General features: G+C 36.1%; 1 protein-coding gene across 4 annotated transcripts; it reads left to right on the top strand.

Annotated features, from left to right (window-relative positions):
* The first annotated feature begins 15,613 nt into the window (after window positions 1-15,613).
* On the top strand, window positions 15,614-21,539 carry LOC127118878 (oxysterol-binding protein-related protein 1C). 4 transcript variants are annotated; one of them, XM_051049116.1, is made up of 10 exons: window positions 15,617-16,361; window positions 16,739-17,095; window positions 18,013-18,118; window positions 18,297-18,751; window positions 18,868-19,023; window positions 19,471-19,638; window positions 19,732-19,872; window positions 20,380-20,610; window positions 20,926-21,039; window positions 21,185-21,539. In XM_051049116.1, the coding sequence occupies exons 1-10, from the start codon at window positions 15,930-15,932 to the stop codon at window positions 21,356-21,358; spliced, it is 2,334 nt and encodes a 777-aa protein (XP_050905073.1). In that variant the 5' UTR covers window positions 15,617-15,929; the 3' UTR covers window positions 21,359-21,539. The 4 variants fall into 4 exon arrangements, with proteins under 4 accessions (XP_050905075.1, XP_050905074.1, XP_050905073.1 ...); XM_051049115.1 differs by having other exon boundaries at window positions 15,618-16,361; window positions 18,294-18,751; XM_051049118.1 differs by lacking the exon at window positions 16,739-17,095 and having other exon boundaries at window positions 15,614-16,361.
* Window positions 21,540-21,983: the final 444 nt, after the last annotated feature.

Raw genomic sequence — 21,983 nt, 5'->3', positions numbered from 1 at the left:
CTGCGAACGTATATGCTTGAATATTCATGATAATTGAGATGTGTTATTTTAAATGACCAGGTGTATTCTTGGTTTTTGAAAGCTTTTAGTTTTTAAAAACGTCGATGTGACGCCCTTTTGTTTATATGCGTGCTTACTTACTCTGATTATATTGATAAATATTTGGGGTAGAAAAAGGGGTGTTACATTAGTGGTATCAGAGCCTGGTTGACCAGTTGGTCAATAGTCATTAGGGTTTTCCATCCCGTTGTATTTGATTCGTGTATCTGACACGATCGATACTGTTTGTCTTATACATTAGTAGTATCAGAGCAGGTCGGCCCGTCCGGCCAGGTTGTTTAATTAGGTTTGTTCCCTAGTATGCGACATGTGTGTGAGAACACTGTCGGTGTTTGTTTTATTTTCCATTGGCAGGTTGGGAACTCGAGGATAAGATGAGGGAATCGTATCCGGAGTTGTTCGTTTGAGGAATTTTCGAGGACGAAAATCTTTTAAGTGGGGGAGAGTTGTAACAGCCCAATTTTAGTAATTAGTTCGTATATTATTATTATTATATTATATTTAATTATTTGGAGTTTAAGTAATTAATCGGTTGTTAGGTAGTATAATGATCGAGTATATTAGTTAATTTGGTGTGTTAATTAATTATTTAGTTGATATAATTAAATAATCGAATTAACTAACTTGGTGTGCATAGTGAGTGGTTTGATTTATTTAAATTTAAATAAGAGATATTTAAATATTAGGTTTTATTGGGCCTAGTAATTAAATTAGATGGATATAATGACTTAAGCCCAAATAGGATACTAATAAAAATAGTAAGACGTGAGGAGAGTGAGAATTATGATTCATTTGATCATTGAAGGCAATAAAGAAAGAGGAGAGGAAAAGTAAAGAGAAGAGATAGGGTTTCCATCAAATTGAAGAGGTAAGGGGGGAATCCTTATTATTATGGGTTAGTATGATCGGGTCAATGGATAGATATATGTTTAGGTTAAAATCCCAAATTTGCATGATTTTAGGATTGTTAGGTTTTGATGATTATGCTTGATTGTGGTGATTGATTGTGTTAAAATTGCAAATTAACATTATATTATTGGAGTATCGGGTGAGTTATAATTTTCTGAACGTTTGGGTTTTTACGGAATTGTAATCGGAGGTCCGGAAGTCCTCCAACGATGAAAACCGCGAAAAATTCTGCATGCTGACCGTCACACTCGCGGCCTGTTTTTATGTTTTATTGTCGAAATCGTTTTGGTCATAACTTTTGATCCGTAAGTCCAAATCGAGTGTCGTTCAAAGCGTTGGATAGCTGAAACAGAGGGCTATAACTTTGTTTCGGGAATAAAATAATTTTGGTAATTATTTCATGGACGTTCTGGGGGTTGAAGAAGATGAAAATTATGTTGAAAAATTTAATAAACAACAACTTTTAGTAATGCCTTCGTGCACGGTTTTGATCATAATTTTTAACTCGTAAGTCCGATTTTGGTGGCGTTTGAAGCGTTAGAAAGCTAATGCTCATACCTAAAACATGGTATTGATTGTTAATATGTTTTAATAATATTCACATGCCTACTGTATTGATAAATATATTGAGTTATACGTTTGGTTGATGAATCGTTGCATTGTTGTAATATGATTGCGTGATAATTATGTTGTTATGTCAATGATGTTAAGATGTTGATGAGTTGTTGTTATTTGTTGATATTATTCATGTGGTAACATGAATTGGTTATTGCATGATGAATGGTGTGATGCATAATTATGAATGATATATTATTATGAATGTGTATATGTGTCATTGGTGGATTTGTGGATGATATGTTGTTATGAATGTGTATATGTACCATTGGTGGATTGTGAATGATATATTGTTATGAATGTGTATATATACCATTGGTGGATTGTGAATGATATATTGTTATGAATGTGTATATGTAATTGTGGATGATATGTTGTTATGAATGTGTACATGTACCATTGGTGGATAATTCATAGAGTTGAGTTATGGTGATATGTGGAATGTTAAGATGGTAGAGATGATCTTAATTGCATATGTGTTGGTATGTGTGCATTCATTCATAGCATGGTCGACTTCATTGTGGAAGTGGTGAAACTGTGGGTTCACATGAGCACTCATTGATCCTTAATTGGAAATAGGTGAGGTAGATGTAGCACTCATTGATCCTAATCGGAAACAGGTGAGGTAGATGTAGCACTCGTTGATCCTGAATTGGAAATAGGCGAGGTAAATGAGCACTCGTTGATCCTTAATGGAAATAGGCGAGGTAGTAGATGGTACCACATGCATGGAGTCACATGTCTTGCATTGAGTCACATTAGAGTCATGTGATAGTTGAATGTTTGCATGGTTGTGATTGTGATGTATGTATGAGATGTGGTAATTGAATTTGGTGATGTTTGGATACTTAACTTGGTGAAATATGTGATTATGTGATGATTGTGATTATGTGTATATTTGAGAATATTGCATTGAATTTTAGTATTAACTTCTTGAGTGTTAATGTATGTTTGAAACATGTGAAATAAATGTTGGTTAATATTATTGACATGATTATCCAAGGTGTGATGAATTCCTTTAATTGTTGATTTAATCATTGTGCTTTATTATGCTATTTCATAATGATTTGAATTCTCACCCTTTCTGTTTGAATGTTACCTTTACATGGGTATCGTGCAGATACTCCAGAGTAGTATCACTGAAGTAAGAGGACGGTAGCTCGCTCGAGATTAGCTGGAGAGTTTCCGTATTTTAGTTTGACGATTAGGTAATGAGTCAATGCTCTGGTCATGTAACACTGGGTAGATTGGTAGTATCGAACTCATATCTCATTGGAGATGCAGTATGTTATTACTTGAGTTACGTTATCTTGAGATGATTATTGAGAGATGATCATGGTATGGGACATGGATCATTTTATGAAATACATGAGTATTCTTTATTTTCCGTTGCGAACGCATATGCTTGAATATTCATGATAATTGAGATGTGTTATTTTAAATGACCAGGTGTATTGTTGGTTTTTGAAAGCTTTTAGTTTTTAAAAACGTCGATGTGACGCCCTTTTGTTTATATGCGTGCTTATTTACTCTGATTATATTGATAAATATTTTGGGGTAGAAAAAGGGGTGTTACGGACACAAGCTGCAAACTCTTTCCACCACTGGGCATATTCCTTGAATGACTCGTTGTTATGATGAGTCATGTCTTATAGCTGAGTGTGGTTGGGTGCCAAATCAATATTATACTGATAATGCCTGAGAAAGGATTCTGCAAGGTCTCTCCATGATTGGACTTTCCCTCTCTCCAATTTCATGTACCACTCTAAGGATGCCCCACTAAGTCTATCATGGAAATAATGAATTAAGAGTTGATCGTTGTTGATGTGAGCTGCCATATTGCGACAATAAGATTTGAGGTGAGTTCTAGGACAATTGATGCCTTTGTAGTTTTCAAAATCTGGAACTTTGAATTTCCTGGGAATCATTAAACTTGGAACCAGGTACATATTAACAACATCCAAGCCGGGAGTAGCGTGAACCTCCAAGGACTTGAATCTTCCTCCAAAGCCTGGAGTCTCTTAACAGTTGGGTTTAGGAGAACTCTAACAACAGGCCTTGTGGGTTGTGGCATGAAGAAAGCATCATATTGATCTTCGTCCTCAGTCACAGGTCCATGCCGAGTAGGTGCAACATAATGTTTTTGGGGGTCCACATTAACCATAAGTGCAGGTATATGGATAAGGCATCCTTTAGGACAAACAAAGCTATCGAGATTCACAACCTCTGGGATATTGAGTGAAGACGAGCCAAACTGAGCTGGAATTCTTTTGGCTTTAACATTAGTTTCAATGTCCTTTTCTTTTTGGGCTAAAGCTAGCATAGTCTCAAACAAATTATCCATCTTCACCTACATATAATCGATGTCAGTTCTCATTGTAACCTTGTAGGCCTCAACTTGCTCGAGTGTTATTTTGTAGTTGTGACACGTCTCGTACTGGTGTAGAGTAATCAGTTTTTCTGAATGAAAGGGTAAAAGGTGCATAAGTTTTTTGGTTTTGGTTTTGGAAAATGATATGTATGATGATGAATGCAGATGCATGATTTTTGTTTTGATATGCAAAAAGTACAATGTCACACGACGCATGGATGCAATGAAGTGTCATGTGTGGTTGTAAGGATCCGAGACAACATGAATATCACAGAACAATCATAAGATGAAGGTTTCCCTATAACGGCCAGTTCTGGGCTTTATACTCACAACCCACTCACATGATAGTTTATAGGTTGATGGATAAGGTTCCCAAGGTCATGGTCTCTAATCATATCAATGTCTTGCACCAGGCTAGTTTTTTTATGATGAGAGTGATGAAAAGGTCTATCTTGGGTGGTATTTTCATGTTAGGCACACAAGGAGAGGTCCTTGGAGTCTAACACTACATAACCACCAAGATAGAAACTAGTTCTAAGAGTGGTTCCCAGAGTCATGGACCCTTCATGAATCAAGTCATGTGATAGGGTAGTTGTCTTATAACGAGATATACAAAATAGTCTACTCTAGAAGAAGTCTTCATGCTAGGCACACAAGTAACGAGCCTTGGAGACTAACACTACACAAATTCCAATTCTAAACTATGTATTCTCTCTTCTTTTTCCAAAGCTCGGGTGTAGAGCTTTACTCATGATAAACATATAACAAAAGAGAAAGTAGAAAGAAAAACAAATAAACAAACAGGCATAAAGGAAAAATTAATCAAAGCCAATATTTATCACAAGGTTAACTAAGTTAGGCTTGAATCTTTCTTGCTTGGAGCATAGTCCCCAACAGAGTGGCCAACTGTCGTATCTCGAAAAATATGATCCTACATGAAGTCGCGGAAAAAAAATAGTTTGAATAGAGTCACCACCAAACTTTATTTATTCTAAGGAAGGAAAGGGAAAATATCGATAGAACCCTTAAAAGAAAAGGAAAATGGTCTTCGTAACCAAATTCAGCTTCGGGAGTCGATTATGCATGGGGGAGGTATTAGCACCCCTCATATCCGTTGTACTCAACGGGAACCTTTTATTTAAACTTGAGATTGAATGTTAGCTTATGTTAATTGTTTTCTTCAAGTTACTGCATGATAATGGCGAACGCCATTAGGGGAATGGCGAATGTCATTCCTTTAATATTTAAATGACGTGGCAGTAAATGAGGATGGTAAACGCCATCTACACAGAATGGTCAAAACCAACTCTTTTGCTCCTTTTTAGCTCCTTTTCCGCGAGGCTTCCAAATCTCCAATGAAATTGGTTAGCAACTGCAAAACAAATAAAACGGAAGTAAAAAGGCGATAAAATGCATAAAAACATAGACGGATAACATGTGAAATGAGCCTAAAAACATGATACGATTTCTTTTTATCATAGTTATGCAAGCCCAAAGTGCTTGATTCATAGTTGTATGCCAACTCCTTGGCTTCTTTCCTATGTGATTTTTTATCAAGTTCATAATGACTTTGTTCGCATCCTCCACTTGGACATTAGCTTGAGCATAGTAGGGAGTCGACATCAAGAATTTAATCCTTGTCTTTTGCAACAAATTCCATTACCTTTCTGTCGACAAATACTGAACCTTGGTTAGTTGTTATGGTTTCAGGAGTCCCATATCTACACATGATGTGACTTTGTATGAAGTCGATCACCGTATCTGGGTCGACATTGGTTTAAGGTACCTCCTCAACCCGTTTTGTAAAGTAATCAATACCCACGAGGACATATCTATGGCTTTTAGAGGACGCTGACTTGATCTCTCTTATTATGTCTGACGCCTATCCTCGAAATGGCCATGACTTGGAAATCAAATATAATCCGCTAGTAGGCACGTGTTGTATCCCTCTTGTAGCGGTAAATTCATGATCATCAAGCTATGGATAAGCTAGACATTAAATAACAAGAGTCGCCACCACGCTTTTACTGTTTCCAAGGGAAAAGGGAAAAAGTATGAATAAAACCCAAAACTAAGAAGTTTTCAAATCAAAACTAATAAAATGTCAGAGATTACAGGTGAGGGGGTTGGTTACACAGAGGGAAGGTGTTAGCACCCAAAGTGTCCTAGGTACTCCTAGGGAGCCCTTTTTGTGTGCATACATATTTGGTACAAAAATGATGTTTTCAAACAAATAGAATGGGGGGATGAGAAAAGAATTCAATTAATTATATTTTTGTGTTTGACAAGACCTTCGGACTTGTGCCTATGTACCAACATAAAAATGAGGGATCAAAACCTCGTAGTTCGTGATACAAATTTCAAAGTGGATGCATTGCTTTTAACAAAAATTAAGTTTGAAAGGCACAAAGGCCTAAAAATAGTTTGGATGAGTTAGTTCTTTTTTTGGTTTTTTTGAAAGTTTAAGTCAAGTATAGTTAAGTTTAGTTACAAGTTTGATTTAAGAAAAGAGTTTGAAAATGCAATGACATAAGGCCAAAGTTTCTATCTTTTTGCAAAGTGGTCAAAGTTTAGAACAAAATAAGTTCAATCAAAGAAGATTTTGAAAAGGGAGGGAGAAATTTTGAAATTTAAGAAATGGGGAGAAGATGAAGGGACTAGTCTTATGTACAAAATTAAAAGTTAAGAGTTGAAAAGATCTGATAAAATGGGTAGCAATCCAATAGACAAGAATGCCAATAGAAACCCAGAATTCCCTTGGACATTTAGAATCAAGCAACACACAAATGCACAATTATATTATCTTGAAGAGCAAAGACATCAAATAAAGATAGCCACATCCAAACTTTAGCTACTCCATGATCTTCTTCAGATTAGCCCATGTAACAGATGGATTCCACAAGTCACAGGTTCAAAATAACAGCTTCATATTGATCATGTTGCAGATGAACTCAGAGGGATCTTGAATGATGTATCAGATGAAGTTTCAAATTACAAGCACTTGGTTTCACAGAAAATTGGCATTGGCCAAGTCCTTTAGCATAGGAATGTTGCCTAAGTTCTAAGTCCATTTGTCCAAGATCAAGCCAACAGTCCACACAAAAGTTTTTTTTAGGGTTTTTGTTGTTATTATGTACATTAATGGTCAAAGACCACACAAACAAGCAAAGTATACACAAACAAGATATATCACACAATATGGTCCAAGTGGACAAAGTGAAAATTGTATTAACATAAACAATTAGAAGATATGAACAATGCAAATGAATAAAGGCTAGAATTAAATGACATTAAAGTAAATGGCTTGAAATTAAAAGTTAGTTGTTAATGAGTTAGAAGTTAGTATTGTTTTGCTTTTGCTTTTCATTTTTAGACATTCTTTAGAGAACACTCAACCCACTTATCACAAGCATGGATCCTTGAGCCAAGACATCTTCCAAAGGAAGGAAAAAAATCCAAGTTTCCACATAATACCATGAAAGAGGGGAGACTTACAATTTCACTAACTAGAATGCTATGCCTTTTGTGTCACAAATTTAGTGCTATGCTAAGCAATCCTAATTGAACTTATCTAGAAGTCACAACTATTTGAGGTCGGGCAATAGAATTTTGGTGTTAATGCATGTTTGAGACATAGTATAATGGACTATGCTCATGAAACATACCACACACAAAAAGAATATGCAAAAGAGGTGGCCTAATCTCATCCATACTTATGTTGATTTTTCAATTAACTAGCCTTAGGACTTTGAGATATCATAGGCCAAATGAGATGAATGCATAAAGAAGGGGAATGAGATGAAGAGGGAGGGGAATGGATCAAAACTCAAATTGATCAAAGGAGGACTTTTATCAAGTTAATATCATCCATTCATTTTGGGAGATGGAATGTACATTCCATCAATCCCCTAAATCCAATGATATTAACTTGACAAAGTCAAATCAACCTTGACCAAGGGCCAACAACAAGAGTCAAACTCAAACAAGTAATCACAATTGGTCAACAAAATCATTTGGCATTTATTCAAATTAAAAATACTAAAATAAAGCATTTAAATTAAATATGGTTTGTCAAATTCCTAAAACCTCATCAAAACACCAAAGAAATGGCCATGAGATTTATCATAGGTCAAACAAGGTCAAAGGACCTTGGAGAAAAAATTTCAGAATTTTTAAAGACTTAAAAGTATTTTTAAATAATTAAAAATAATCACAAAATCAATTAAACCATGAAAAATATTAATAATGATCCAAAAAATAATTTTAATTCAGAATATGAAAGAGGAAATTATTTGAATTTTTTTGGTGAAACTCTCATATTTTTTGGATCAATATTAAAATTAATATGAATTAATGGAAATAAAAGGAATAAAAGAAAATCAGAAAATAACAAAAAAACGTGGACCACTTGATCTCCCTCGTTAATTGAGGTGGCAGATCAAGCGGTCCTCAACGCACTTTCCACCGTGGACTTAAGTCAATGCGCCACGAGGATGGTAATCAGAACCAACGCGTGAGATTAAAACAATTTAAAACAGATCAATGGCTCTGAACACTACCAGTGTATCGCCGGCGTCCAAAGGCCGGTCATCTTCTCCGATGACCCTGGCCGAACTGGTTCACTCATCACCATCAAGAAAATGAAAAAAGAGGACATGATCCAAAAGAAAAAATGGCGTAGAGCACGAATCTGACCTCAATTTTAGCTAACTCCACATATATAGAAAGATATGAGGAGTTGAATTTTGAGGTGTGTCAACTGAGTTGTTTCAATTTTACCTCTAAGCAACTCAATCTTCTTGCCTACATTGGTAGGACTTCAGACAACCAAAGATCCAAGAGAATTGAGTGGAATTGAGAGAGAATCGAAGAGATGAAATTTTCGGGAAAATACCTTCAATGCAGGTCTGGATTCACTTGATCTTGCTTTGGCTCGTGCTTGATCTAGCTCAGGATGCTTGCAGGAGTGGATTAGAATGCACAAAAGGTCTTGGATCCTTGGAGTTTTGAATCTCAAAATAGTGAGATTCAAACTCAATTTCCAAAGGAAATTCTCAGGATTATCCTCTGAAATGGAAGAGTTTGGTGTTTGGGATCAAAGCTGGCGCGAAGGGGTCCTTAATTCTGATCATAGGGTGCTCTATTTATAGCTGAATCACATGATATTTGCACCTTACAATTGAGTTTCCAAAATTGGCATGAGTGATGCATGCGTGCATGGGCGTTTACAAGCCCATGAGATCATTCCATTTGGTCCATAATTGAGTGTGAACAAGTCTGAAATCAAATTGGTCCATAATGCGTACATGGAAGCTTGAAGTTCGATTTTATCCATTTTGGATAAGATTTGAATGGGATGTGCATGGCTTGAAGTTCGATTTTTGCCAAATAATGATGCAATGTTCAAGCCATGCACATCCCATTTAAATCTTGTCCAAAATGGATAAAATTGGACTTCAAGCTTCCATGTACAATTTCCTAGCACTCCAATTTGATTTCAGACTTGTTCACACTCAATTATGGACCAAATGGAATGATCTCATAGGCCTATAAACGCCTATGCACGCATGCATCACTCATGCCAATTTTGGAAACTCAATTGTAAGGTGCAAATATCATGTGATTCGGCTATAAATAGAGCCCCCTATGATCAGAATTAAGGTCCCCTTCACGCCAGCTTTGATCCCAAACACCAAAGCCTTCCATTTGAGAGGATAATCCTGAGAATTTCCTTTGGAAATTGAGTTTGAATCTCACTGTTTTGAGATTCAAAACTCCAGGGATCCAAGACCTTTTATGCATTCTAATCCACTCCTGCAAGCATCCTGAGCTAGATCAAGCACGAGCCAAAGCAAGATCAAGTGAATCCAGACCTGCGTTGAAGGTATTTTCCAAAAAAAATCATCTCTTCGATTCTCTCTCAATTCTACTCAATTCTCTTGGATCTTTGGTTGTCTGAAGTCCTACCAATGTAGGCAAGAAGATTGAGTTGCTTAGAGGTCAAATTGAAACAACTCAGTTGACAACCTCAAAATTCAACTCCTCATATCTTTCTATATATGTGGAGTTAGCTAAAATTGAGGTCAGATTCGTGCTCTACGTCATTTTTTCTTTTGGATCATGTCCTCTTTTTTCATTTTCTTGATGGTGATGAGTGAACCAGTTCGGCCAGGGTCATCGGAGAAGATGACCGGCCTTTGGACGCCGGCGATACACTGGTAGTGTTCAGAGCCATTGATCTGTTTTAAATTGTTTTAATCTCACGTGTTGGTTCTGATTACCATCCTCGTGGCGCATTGACTTAAGTCCACGGTGGAAAGTGCGTTGAGGACCGCTTGATCTGCCACCTCAATTAACGAGGGAGATCAAGTGGTCCACGTTTTTTTGTTATTTTCTGATTTTCTTTTATTCCTTTTATTTCCATTAATTCATATTAATTTTAATATTGATCCAAAAAAGATGAGAGTTTCACCAAAAAAATTCAAATAATTTCCTCTTTCATATTCTGAATTAAAATTATTTTTTGGATCATTATTAATATTTTTCATGATTTAATTGATTTTGTGATTATTTTTAATTGTTTAAAAATACTTTTAAGTCTTTAAAAATTCTGAATTTTTTTCTCCAAGGTCCTTTGACCTTGTTTGACCTATGATAAATCTCATGGCCATTTCTTTGGTGTTTTGATGAGATTTTAGGAATTGGATAAATCATATTTAATTTAAAGCACTATTTTAATATTTTTAATTTGAATAAATGCCAAATAAATTTGTTGACTAATTGTGATGACTTTGTTTATGTTTGACTCTTGTTGTTAGGCCTTGGTCAATGTTGATTTGACTTTGTCAAATTAATATCATTGGGTTTAGGGGATTGATGGAATGTACATTCCATCTCCCAAAATGAATGAATGATATTAATTTGGTAAAAGTCCTCCTTTGACCAATTTGTGATTTCATTCCTTCCCCTCCCACTTCATGTCATTCCTCTTCTTCATTCATTCCTCCCATTTGGCCTATGACATATCAAATTCCTGATGCTAGTTGATTGAAAAATTGACATGAGTATGGATGAGATTAGGCCACACTTTTTTGCATATTTTTTGTGTGTGGTATGTTTCATGAGCATAGTCCATTATACTATGTCTCAAACATGCATTAACACCAAAATTCTATTGCCCGACCTCAAATGGTTGTGACTTCTACATAAGTGCAATTACGATTGCTTAACATAGCACTAAATTTGTGACATAAAAGGCATAAGCATTCTAGTTAGTGAGATTGTAAGTCTCCCCTCTTTCATGGTATTGTGTGGAAACTTGGCCTTCTTTCCTTCCTTTGGAAGATGTTTTGGTTCAAGGATCCATGCTTGTGATAAGTGGGTTGAGTGTTCTCCAAAGAATATCTTGAAATGAAAAGCAAAAGCAAAACAATACTAACTCTTAACCTACTAACTACTAACTTTTAATTTCAAGCTTTTACTTTAATGCAAATTACTTTTAGCACTCTATTTTAGTTGTTGTTGTTCATATCATTCTATTTGTTTATGTTAATGTAATTTTCACTTTGTCCATTTGGACCATATTGTGTGATATATTTTTTGTGTGTATACTTTTCTTGTTTGTGTGGTCTTTGACTATTAATGTACATAATAATAACAAAAAACCCTAAAAAACTTTTGAATGGACTGTTTGCTTGATCTTGGACAAATGGACTTAGAATCTAGGCAACCTTCCTATGCTAATGGACTTGGCCAATGCCAACTTATTGAAGAACCAAGTGCTTGCAATTTGAAATTCATATGATACATCTTTCAAGACCTCTCTAAGTTCATCTGCAACATGATCATTATGAAGTTGTTATTTTGAACCTATGATTTGTGGAATTCATCTGTTACATGGGCTATTTTGAAGAAGATCATGAAATGGATAAGCTTGGATGTGGCCATCTTTATTTGATGCCTTGCTCTTCAAGATAATTTAATTGTGCATTTGTGTATTGCTTGATTCTAAAAGTCCAAGGGAATTCTGGGTTTCTATTGACATACTTGTCTATTGGATTGCTACCCATTTGGTCAGATCTTTTCAACTCTAAACTTTTAATTTTGTACATAGGATAGTCTCTTCATCTCCTCCCCATTTCTTTAATTTCAAAATCTCTCCCTCCATTTTTCAAAATCTTCTTTGTGTGAACTACTTTTGTTCTAAACTTTGACCACTTTTGCAAAAAGATAGAAACTTTGGCCTATGCCATTGCATTTTCAAATTTCTCTTCTTAAATCAAACTTGTAAATAGACTTAAATATACTTGACTTAAACTTTCAAAAAAGCAAAAAAGAACTAACTCATTCAAACCATTTTTAGGCATTTGTGCCTTTCAAACTTAATTTTTGTTAAAAGCAATGCATCCACTTTAAAATTTGTATCACGAACTATGAGGTTTTGATCCCTCATTTTTATGTTGGTACGTAGGCACAAGACCGAAGGTTTTGTCAAACACAAAAATATAATTAATGAATTCTTTTCTCATCCCCCCATTCTATTTGTTTGTAAACATCACTTTGTACAAAATACATATGCACACAAAAAGGGCTCCCTAGGAGTACCTAGGACACTTTGGGTGCTAACACCTTCCCTCTGTGTAACCAACCCCCTTACCTGTGATCTCTGACTTTTATTAGTTTTTATTTGAAAACTTCTTACTTTTTGGGTTTTGTTCGTACTTTTTCCCTTTTCACTTAGAAACAATAAAAGCGGGGTGGCGACTCTTGTTATTTGATCTCTAGCTTGTCAATAGCTTGATGATCATGAATTTCCCGCTACAGCTTTCTGCCACCTTTCTCTTTACACTGGCTATTTTTTTTGGCTAATCTTACATTGTACCATGTAGAACTGCTCGTGAAAGACCATTTCTAGATGGGCCCATGTAAAGATAGAGTTTGGGGGAAGAATGGTGAACCAGGTGAAAGCGTTCTTTGTCAATTAGTTTGGAAAATACTTGATTTTCAAATTCTCATTGTTGGCTAGATCACCAGCCTCAGTTTGATACTAGGCAACATGTTTGACGGTGGACTCACTAGTGTCGCCGACGAACTTGGTGAATTTTGGGACTTTCCAACCCCTAGGCAATTCGGCTTGCCTTACATACTCCGACAACGGGTATATATAGTTTGTCCTATAGAGGCCCGCGTTAAGGCCATTCCGGACCAAAACACGTTTGACGATGTTGGTGATGTTATCATGTACCCCCATGTTGTTTTGTCGAGCTTGTCTTAGGACTTGGTTAGCATCTTGGTTGCGCTGCACTACAACCATGTCGAGGCTTCCGACCTTTGATCGTTTTCAACCATCCTGTTTTCTAGAGGTTTAAGCCTTTAGGGAATGTCAAGCATCGGATTTGGTGGCACCGGTGGTGCCCCTAAAAAGTCAGTAATCCTACCCATTTGATGGGTTAATTGTTGATAACTCATAGTCGTGTTTTATAGAAGTGGGGTAAACATGTTGCCTATCTGTGGTGTAATAGTATGAACCATATCATCATTGCTTTCATCCATTAACTGTCTCATGACTTTGAGAGAGTTATTGGTTAAAGACGAAACTCCCTGCGGAGGAAAATATCATATTCCTCTTGGTGATTGTACCATTTGGCCAAAGTTGCCCATTATGGACACCGAAGCCAAATATGGGTTAAAAGGCGTCGATGTTGCCATCACGCTCTCTGAATATATTGACGTACTATGGTGGAGGCTTTCCATCATTCCAGTTGGCATGCCATACAATTGTTCCTTTTGAGGCAACGAGAAGCCTAAATAATGAGGTCTTTCGTCTCCTGGATTCCATAATTCCCTAATGACATTTGGTGTTTTGAAACCTATGGTGATGAAATCTTCATATCTGACGGTATATAATACATTCCTAGCTTATGACCGTAGGTATCTCCTCGACTGAGGTTAGAGCCAACGAACTGCCGACGCTAGTAACCGCCGGCTATCCTCCTGGATTTGGAGTATTACTTTGGGAAGGGGTTTGGTTTTTTCTACACATACTGGAAAGAATTTTACCACTTCTCAAGTTCATAAAACACAAAAAACCATAAAAATGAAAGATACAAAGACAAAGCGTAAGACACTGATTTTCTGCAAAAAATATTCGCACAAAAGGATCCCACCGGGTGTGTCAATTTATTTATCTGTGTTTTTAGCAAAAAATCACAAGTTTGAAAGTCTGCGAGATTAACTCGAAAAATCTCCAAAGTTATTTGTGTAAATAACTTCGCGAACACATGTACATGTGTATTGAATGTAGTGTGACAAAAAGACTTTAAATGAAGTCAAGTTGTAGTAAATGATAAGGTTGAAATGTAGTAAATAACGTTAAATAAAGCAAAGAAAAGAGTACATGTTACGTTTAAGGAGACAAAAAAAGGTTAAAAAAGGATGGACGCAGATACATACATGTTTCTCGCTAAACTATTTCGCTCTATGACTCGCGTACTCGAGTAGTATGAAGAGTGTGTATGAAATTTTGTGACTTTTGATCCAATGTATGTGTCTGCTATTTATTTTATTAACAAGATAATCATCGACGACAGTTATGACCACTAGAGGGTTCATTGCGTTTGCTCCACGTTCAGTTCTTCAGGTTCCCACTAATGCTCTTACGTGTCTTCCAAGATGATATCTTCCTGTAAGCCACATTGAATGGTAACTTCTTTTCCACTTCTTCCACATCTTCACGTCCTCTCGATGATAACCGCTCCAACGTGTTGTCGACGTTGCCCATCAAAGCTTCAAGACTTATAAACTTACCAAGTCTTTTTTTTATACCATGTTGTTTAGTCGACCAGTCCCTTTGGTGGAATGGGGACTCCTGTCGATTATCCCTCTCGAGATTCTGGACATGTTTCTGTCGACTGATTTTCGAGATTTTGGACGTATTTTCCAAGAATCTGGGCTTTTAGGGAGTTTACCCCTGAGAGTCCTCCAAACCATATCTCGCTGTGTCGATGGCTCGGTTAATCCTCCTTTGTTGGCTTATCGACGACTCCTCATTAATACTTCTCTCAAAGACACTTCATTAATGTTTGTTCAGCAAATGTCTTTTCATTGACATTCTTGGTTGACTTTCTAATAGCTAAAAATTCTAGTGTAACAATATCCCAGACATGACTTGTATTAGTGGAAATGACATATTCCACCAACTCTTCTGGGGTATGAACTATGTATCAAAGATTTTGCTTTCTGTAAACCTATTATACAAATTGATGGAACATGGTTGTATGAGATGACACAAGATGACAACAAAAATATTTTTTCAATCACCTTCGCTCTGGTTGAAGGGGAGACTGTTAGTGAATAGATTTTTTTCCTAAAAACTCTCCGATTACACGTTGCTCCTCAACCTAACTTATGCTTGATTTCACACAAGCATCCATCAATTAAGAGTGTCTTTGAATTCTTCTAATTTTTTCATCCTCTGCAATATCTCAATCTACCAAACGAATCAAACTCCTATTAAAATGCCCGAACGTCTCTCTATTCTAGAATGAGATTTTACTCCCGAATAAATTAAATCTTAGTGGAACAAATACATTGTATACTTTATTTTAAACTATAAGTCATAAAATAAAAATACTTTATTTATTTATTTTACTTAGCAAAGTTTTCAGCACGTAACCGTTTTTGGTTTCACGCGAATTTACACTCTTTCTTTCTCCCTCTTGACACTTCCATTCTATTCTTCTCATTTCGATCACCAATAAAATACTTACGTAACATGAACCTCAATTTAATCACCACCGTCATCACCGGTTGCGCCACCAATCTCCACCATCGCGTTGCCACCACAAAACCTAACATCTCCGTAACTCTTTCGCCACATTAAATAACCGATAAATATAAGCATCCTACTTCGCCGCTCTGATCATCTATCTCCGGTCAAACACTTAACCACCGCCGATAACTACACGGCTTCTCTATGCCTCCTCTTCCGTCCTCCATTTTGGCGAGATCCGAACTGTTCTCCCGACCTGCAAGCCACATCGTCAACCACAGTATCTCCAGCGGCGGTGATTGCAGCCGCGGAAGTCAGCGGCACGAGCAAAATCAGTTGGCAGTGATTCCGACGGCGATTGATGTGAGGATCAACGACCTGGTCGGGAACGGAATATCAGGAATACTTCAGAAGTGGGTGAACTATGGTAAAGGATGGAGGCCTCGGTGGTTCGTGCTACAAGATGGTGTTCTCTCCTATTACAAGATTCATGGACCTGATAAGATCGTAATCAATCCAGAAACTGAGAAAGGATTCAAGGTCATCGGTGACGAGTCCATGCGTATCATCTCTCGCAACAAAAATTCTCAGTACTCCCAACATTGGCGAAAGCCTTTTGGTGAAATCCATCTTCAGGTTTTTAAATTAGTATTAATGTTTGTTCTATTTTATTTTCTCATGTTCCTATTCTGGTTTAGTTTTATTTTGGTTATTGTTGTTTGCTCTAGGAATGTAAAATTTGAATGTTGAATTTCATAACACCCTAATTAGTGTTTTAATTAATTAAGAAATCATGCCTTGTATGTGAATCTCAGTCTGAATATCTAAGTCATCTTAAGTTGTTGATTTTTTCTTTTGCTGATTTTTGATTTCAATGCAATTAGTTATGAACAAATCATAAATGATAAGGCTCTGAAACTGTGCAATCCTCTTTGTCATTTTCCAGTGCCACATTCATATGATCATATCTTATTTATGTGTGTTATTTTAATGGAGGAAAGGTTTGACTGTAGGTTTCAACTATTCGCGAGAGCAGATCGGATGAAAAACGGTTTTCCATTTTCACTGGTACAAAGACACTGCACTTAAGGGCTGAGACCCGTGAGGATCGGGTGGCATGGGTGGAGGCCTTATATGCGGTCAAAGATATGTTTCCTCGGATGTCCAACTGTGAGCTGATGGCTCCTGTGGACAATTCGGCTATTTCAACTGAAAAGTTGAGGCACCGACTTATGGAAGAAGGTGTTAGTGAGGCCGCCATTCAGGATAGTGAGGAAATTATGAGAAATGAGTACGCAGCTCTACAAAGCCAGCTTTTGCTACTTAAGCAGAAACAGTTGGCACTAATTGATAATTTAAGCCAATTGGAGGTACATTTAATGAAAAGTAGAACACTTCATGCCAATTGAACTGGCTAATTTTGTTAGATTTCTATTCTGTGGAATGCTGAATGTTTGTTTACAATAATCAGCGAGAAGTGGGAGGGTCTTGTCTGTTTTTAAACGTATATTAGCCTGTATATGTGTTGGTACTCAAGTTTAATAAAATGCCAAAAACAAATGGCTTTAGTTATTAATATGCAGTATTCTTTGGTCAATTTCTCCCCTCTTTAATTTCTTATTGGCTTTTGCAAACAATTAGTTCCATATCTTATATTCAGTATCATTTCTTATTGGGCTTTGGTGTCAGTGTCTCTAAGATATAAATTTTAATTCAGAATGAAGCTCTGATTACTGTGTTTCTACAAAATTTGAATGATCTTTTTATTTAAATTTAATCCTTATGATCGATTTTTAACATAGCAGTAGCAGAGTACCCTTTAGAAAATATTCCTTCAACTTAGTATAAACAAGTCCAGCTGAATGCTCCCTATTGAGTTATATTTACGGGTTTTGTTTGTTTATCTTGCTAAAGAAGTCTTTCATCAGTTGAAGGTAATGCACAGGAGCACCAGATGGACAAATAATAAATTACTATACCCAAGTTTTAATTAACTTATATTATTTTCATCAAAATAGTTCCTTTTCTTTCATAAATAGTTAGGCCAATAACCCATTACGTGTTAATGTATTTTGCATTTGCACTTCCCTGCCGTGCTGACAACATCCAATTTCTGTCTTATTATTTCTTTTAAAGCAAGAAATGGTTTCCCTCATTAAAATTCTTGGACAGGTTTTTGTTCAATCTGTTTCCTTTTTTATTGGTTATTTCTTTATATTTATTGACTGAGGCTAATATTTTTTTTTTTGATATAGTAATAAAATTTATTTGCACTTCATCATTGTAGACAGAGAAGGTTGACCTGGAAAACACTGTTGTTGATGAGAGCCAAAGAAAAAGACAAGGGAATGATCAAGAGGCTTCCTCTATATTGGGGCAGGAAAAGTTTAGTGGTAAGTGTTCGAATATTCAGGCATTCATATTTTTAAGATCTTTTTATTGCTTGATTAAGGTTTTGCTTATGCATTTTCTAAAAACAAAAAATACTTGCATGGCAGCTATGATATTTCATGCACTGATTTTCTATGCACCATTTCCATTTTCTTCCATTTTCACTTTTTGATTCAGAAGCAAGTGCATGTGGGTCTGAGGATGACAATGAGAGAAATGACGCAGCAGAGGAAGAAACAGACGATGATGATGATGATGCCACCTTTTTTGACACACGTGATTTTGTATCATCGTCCAGTTCTTTTAAAAGTAATGGATCTGATTTAAAGGCTTCATCCTTTTCTTCAGATGATGAAGGACTCTCTGCAATTGAATTTGAGGAGGATACAGATCCTTCTATTAGATCTGTTGGGACCAACTACCCTCGGGTTAAGCGGCGTAAAAAATTGCCCGAACCTGTTGAGAAAGAGAAAGGCGTCAGTCTTTGGTCATTGATTAAGGATAATATTGGGAAGGATCTAACTAAAGTATGTCTCCCTGTTTATTTTAATGAACCTCTCTCCTCTCTTCAAAAATGCTGTGAAGAAATGGAGTACTCATATCTCCTTGACCGAGCTTATGAATGGGGAAGAAGAGTAAGTCTGGATTTGGTACCCAAGTTTCACTATGTTTATTATACTTGTTGTTAGCTCTTCAGTGTATTGTTGAGAAAAATATTTCGACTCTTAAAATCATTGATGATGTCTTACAGGGCAATACTCTTTTGAGGATTCTCAATGTTGCTGCTTTTGCTGTATCTGCCTATGCTTCAACTGATGGGAGAATTTGCAAACCGTTTAATCCATTACTGGGGGAGACATATGAGGCTGACTTTCCAGATAAAGGCTTTCGTTTCGTTTCAGAGAAGGTCTGATCTTATTGCACATATTGTTCTTATGGGCAGGGGAGGTTGCCCTGTTCCAAGGACAGGGAATGCCACAAGCCTTAATATGTGTTTTAACGTTATACTTAATGTTTGTGAGCATTTGACTCTGTTATTTGTGATTGTTATATGATCTATCTATGTAGTCAAATTTATTATTTGTTGAAATATAAATAGTTATGTTTATTTGATTTCCTTAGAACTTCTTGCTCCAGGATGAAAAGGAAACAGTTTTGAGGAAGAACTTAGATAGAATCCTAAAACTATCCAACTTAATTTGATGAATAGAAGTTTATGTGGTTCTGTGCTTGAGTTCCATAGAATCCTACAAAATACGATAGAACTTGGTTTGTATCTAACAAGTGATATGATTGTCCCTACAACCACTGTTTTCATTTTGAATTTAAAATGCTTATTTCTGCTTCCTCTCAGGTCAGTCACCACCCTACGATAGTTGCGTGTCACTGTGAAGGTATGGGCTGGAAATTTTGGGCAGATAGCAACTTAAAGAGCAAATTTTGGGGCCGATCAATTCAACTCGATCCTGTTGGTATTTTGACATTAGAGTTTGACGATGGTGAAGTGTTCCAGTGGAGCAAGGTACATTTAACTTCTTCCACTATTGTATGTTGAAGGTCACAAAGAAAATGCTGCGCTCAGATTTTTGGTTATAAACTGGAACTGTTCTTTCAGGTTACTACATCAATATACAATCTCATTTTGGGAAAGTTGTATTGTGATCATTATGGTTCAATGCGCATTCAGGGAAATGGAGCATACTCATGTAAACTGAAATTCAAGGAACAATCTATAATTGATCGCAATCCTCGCCAGGTACATTTATATGTTTACAGATTGTCTTTTCAGAGGATTGTGATAGAATTACTGGGCCTTATGAAAATGAGACTGCTGAAATTTAGGCCCAAGCCAGCTGTGAGGAGAACGTACAACCCATAGGGGAAACAAGAAAATCTGGAAGAAGTTAGTTAGTGACATGAAAGACACATCATTTCATGAAAAGTCGTTTGAGCATGGGGAATATATTGTGAGGAGAGGGGAGCGAATAGGCATACATGATTATTGCTATTATTGTAGTAGGAGAATTCATTCTCTGAAGGAGATATTGCTCTGGTTCATTCATGCTTGTAACTATATCCCTCTTTTTCCAGTAATCAAATAACATCCATTCAATCATTTCCTATTTTACTGTTCTATTACTTCATTTTCTGAGTTCCGTCATATTGTCTTTGCTACAATTTAAATGTTGTGTGGTATAGTTTTTGACATGTAATCCTTTACTGTATATGATAGTTTCTTATAGCAGTTTGTCTGTCTTTTCAGGTTCAAGGTGTTGTTCAGGACAGAAATGGAAAAACATTGGCTACATTAATTGGAAAATGGGACGACAGCATGTATTATGTTAATGGCGACTATGGTGGAAAGGGAAAAGGCTATGAATCATTGCCGGAAGCACATCTACTATGGAAGCGGAGCAAGCCTCCCAAGTTTCCTACTAGATATAACTTAACTCGTTTTGCCATCACACTAAACGAACTTACCCCAGGATTAAAGGTTTTACTGATCCTTTATTTTGTGTTGCCAATCTAGGTTTCTTATGTTTATTTTTTAAAGGAATCTTCACTGTCATTTTTACCATGAGAAAATTATTACTTGCATCAGCAGGGGAGCCTTTTGACCATTTCTATAACATGGCAGAGCTATAAAGTATAGATAATTTTAGTGTAACAAGGCAGAGCTATAAAGTATAGATAATTTTAGTGTAACAAGGACTAAGTTTAGTATTGTATCTATCGTATTTTGCATCTTATGTGTGTGTTCATGTACTTGGAGTTGGGCATTGATTATCAATTTTATCTGAGCATATAGGAAAAGCTACCACCTACGGATTCCAGGTTAAGACCAGATCAGAGGTATTTGGAAAATGGGGAGTATGAGATGGCAAATTCAGAAAAATTACGGCTAGAGCAGCGACAACGACAGGTAGATATTTCATTTTAGGTTATGCATTTCATTTGTTTCTTTCACTTGTAGGGTAACCCCTAAGTGTGCGCATTTGGTCAGCGTGCTAAAAGGCCACAAAACATGATCCAGTTATTGATTGAACACTTGTTTTATTGGGATTCAGGCTGGGAAGATGCAAGCTAGTGGTTGGGAACCACAATGGTTTGCCAAGGATAAATCAAGCGGTACTTACCGCTACGCAGGAGGATACTGGGAGGCGCGACAACAAAGGAATTGGAACTCCTGTCCTAATATTTTCGGACAAATTCCTTCTGATCATCTCTTAGACCAAGGTTAAATTACATTGTAGTTTTTCAATTATATTTTCATCCTTTTTTTACAGATGGGTATTTTGACTGTGATCGCAGTTAAGGTAACCCCAATGAAATTCATAGATTGCATATAAAATATATAGTTTGAAAATATGAGGAGGTATAATTATGCAAGTATTTTTATATTCCAAGTCTCATTTTATATCACTGTTTTGTTATTAGTCACCAAAGTTAAAATTTATCAGTTTAATTCAAATATTTAATATGCCAAATCACACGGTATAAACTAATTTTACACGTTTTGAATCACATCTCCCTATTTAGACACATATGTATTATTAGGAAATGATATTATATATGATGATAAATCTATATAGTGAGTTTTATTAGAAGTTTCTGTAAAATTTTCTATACAATTTAACAATTTAGGCTGATAAAATTGAACTTTTTATACATGTTAAGTGCAACTTGTAAGTATAAACTGAACAGTCTAATAAAAAAAAGTATAAACTGAACAATATATTAGCAAAAATGCTAATGTTAGAGAGCTATTCAGAAGAGAGGAACTTGAGTTCTTTCAAGTTAGTATTCAATCTAACTGCTGAAAATAAATCGATTCAAATGCCTCAACTTAGATTCGATAAAAATTGA

Source organism: Lathyrus oleraceus, chromosome 2 (genome assembly GCF_024323335.1).
Source record: "Lathyrus oleraceus cultivar Zhongwan6 chromosome 2, CAAS_Psat_ZW6_1.0, whole genome shotgun sequence".
Lineage (NCBI taxonomy): Eukaryota > Viridiplantae > Streptophyta > Magnoliopsida > Fabales > Fabaceae > Lathyrus > Lathyrus oleraceus.
The sequence above is the reverse complement of the archived record's forward strand: the minus strand, read 5'-3'. Positions and strand labels throughout refer to the sequence as shown.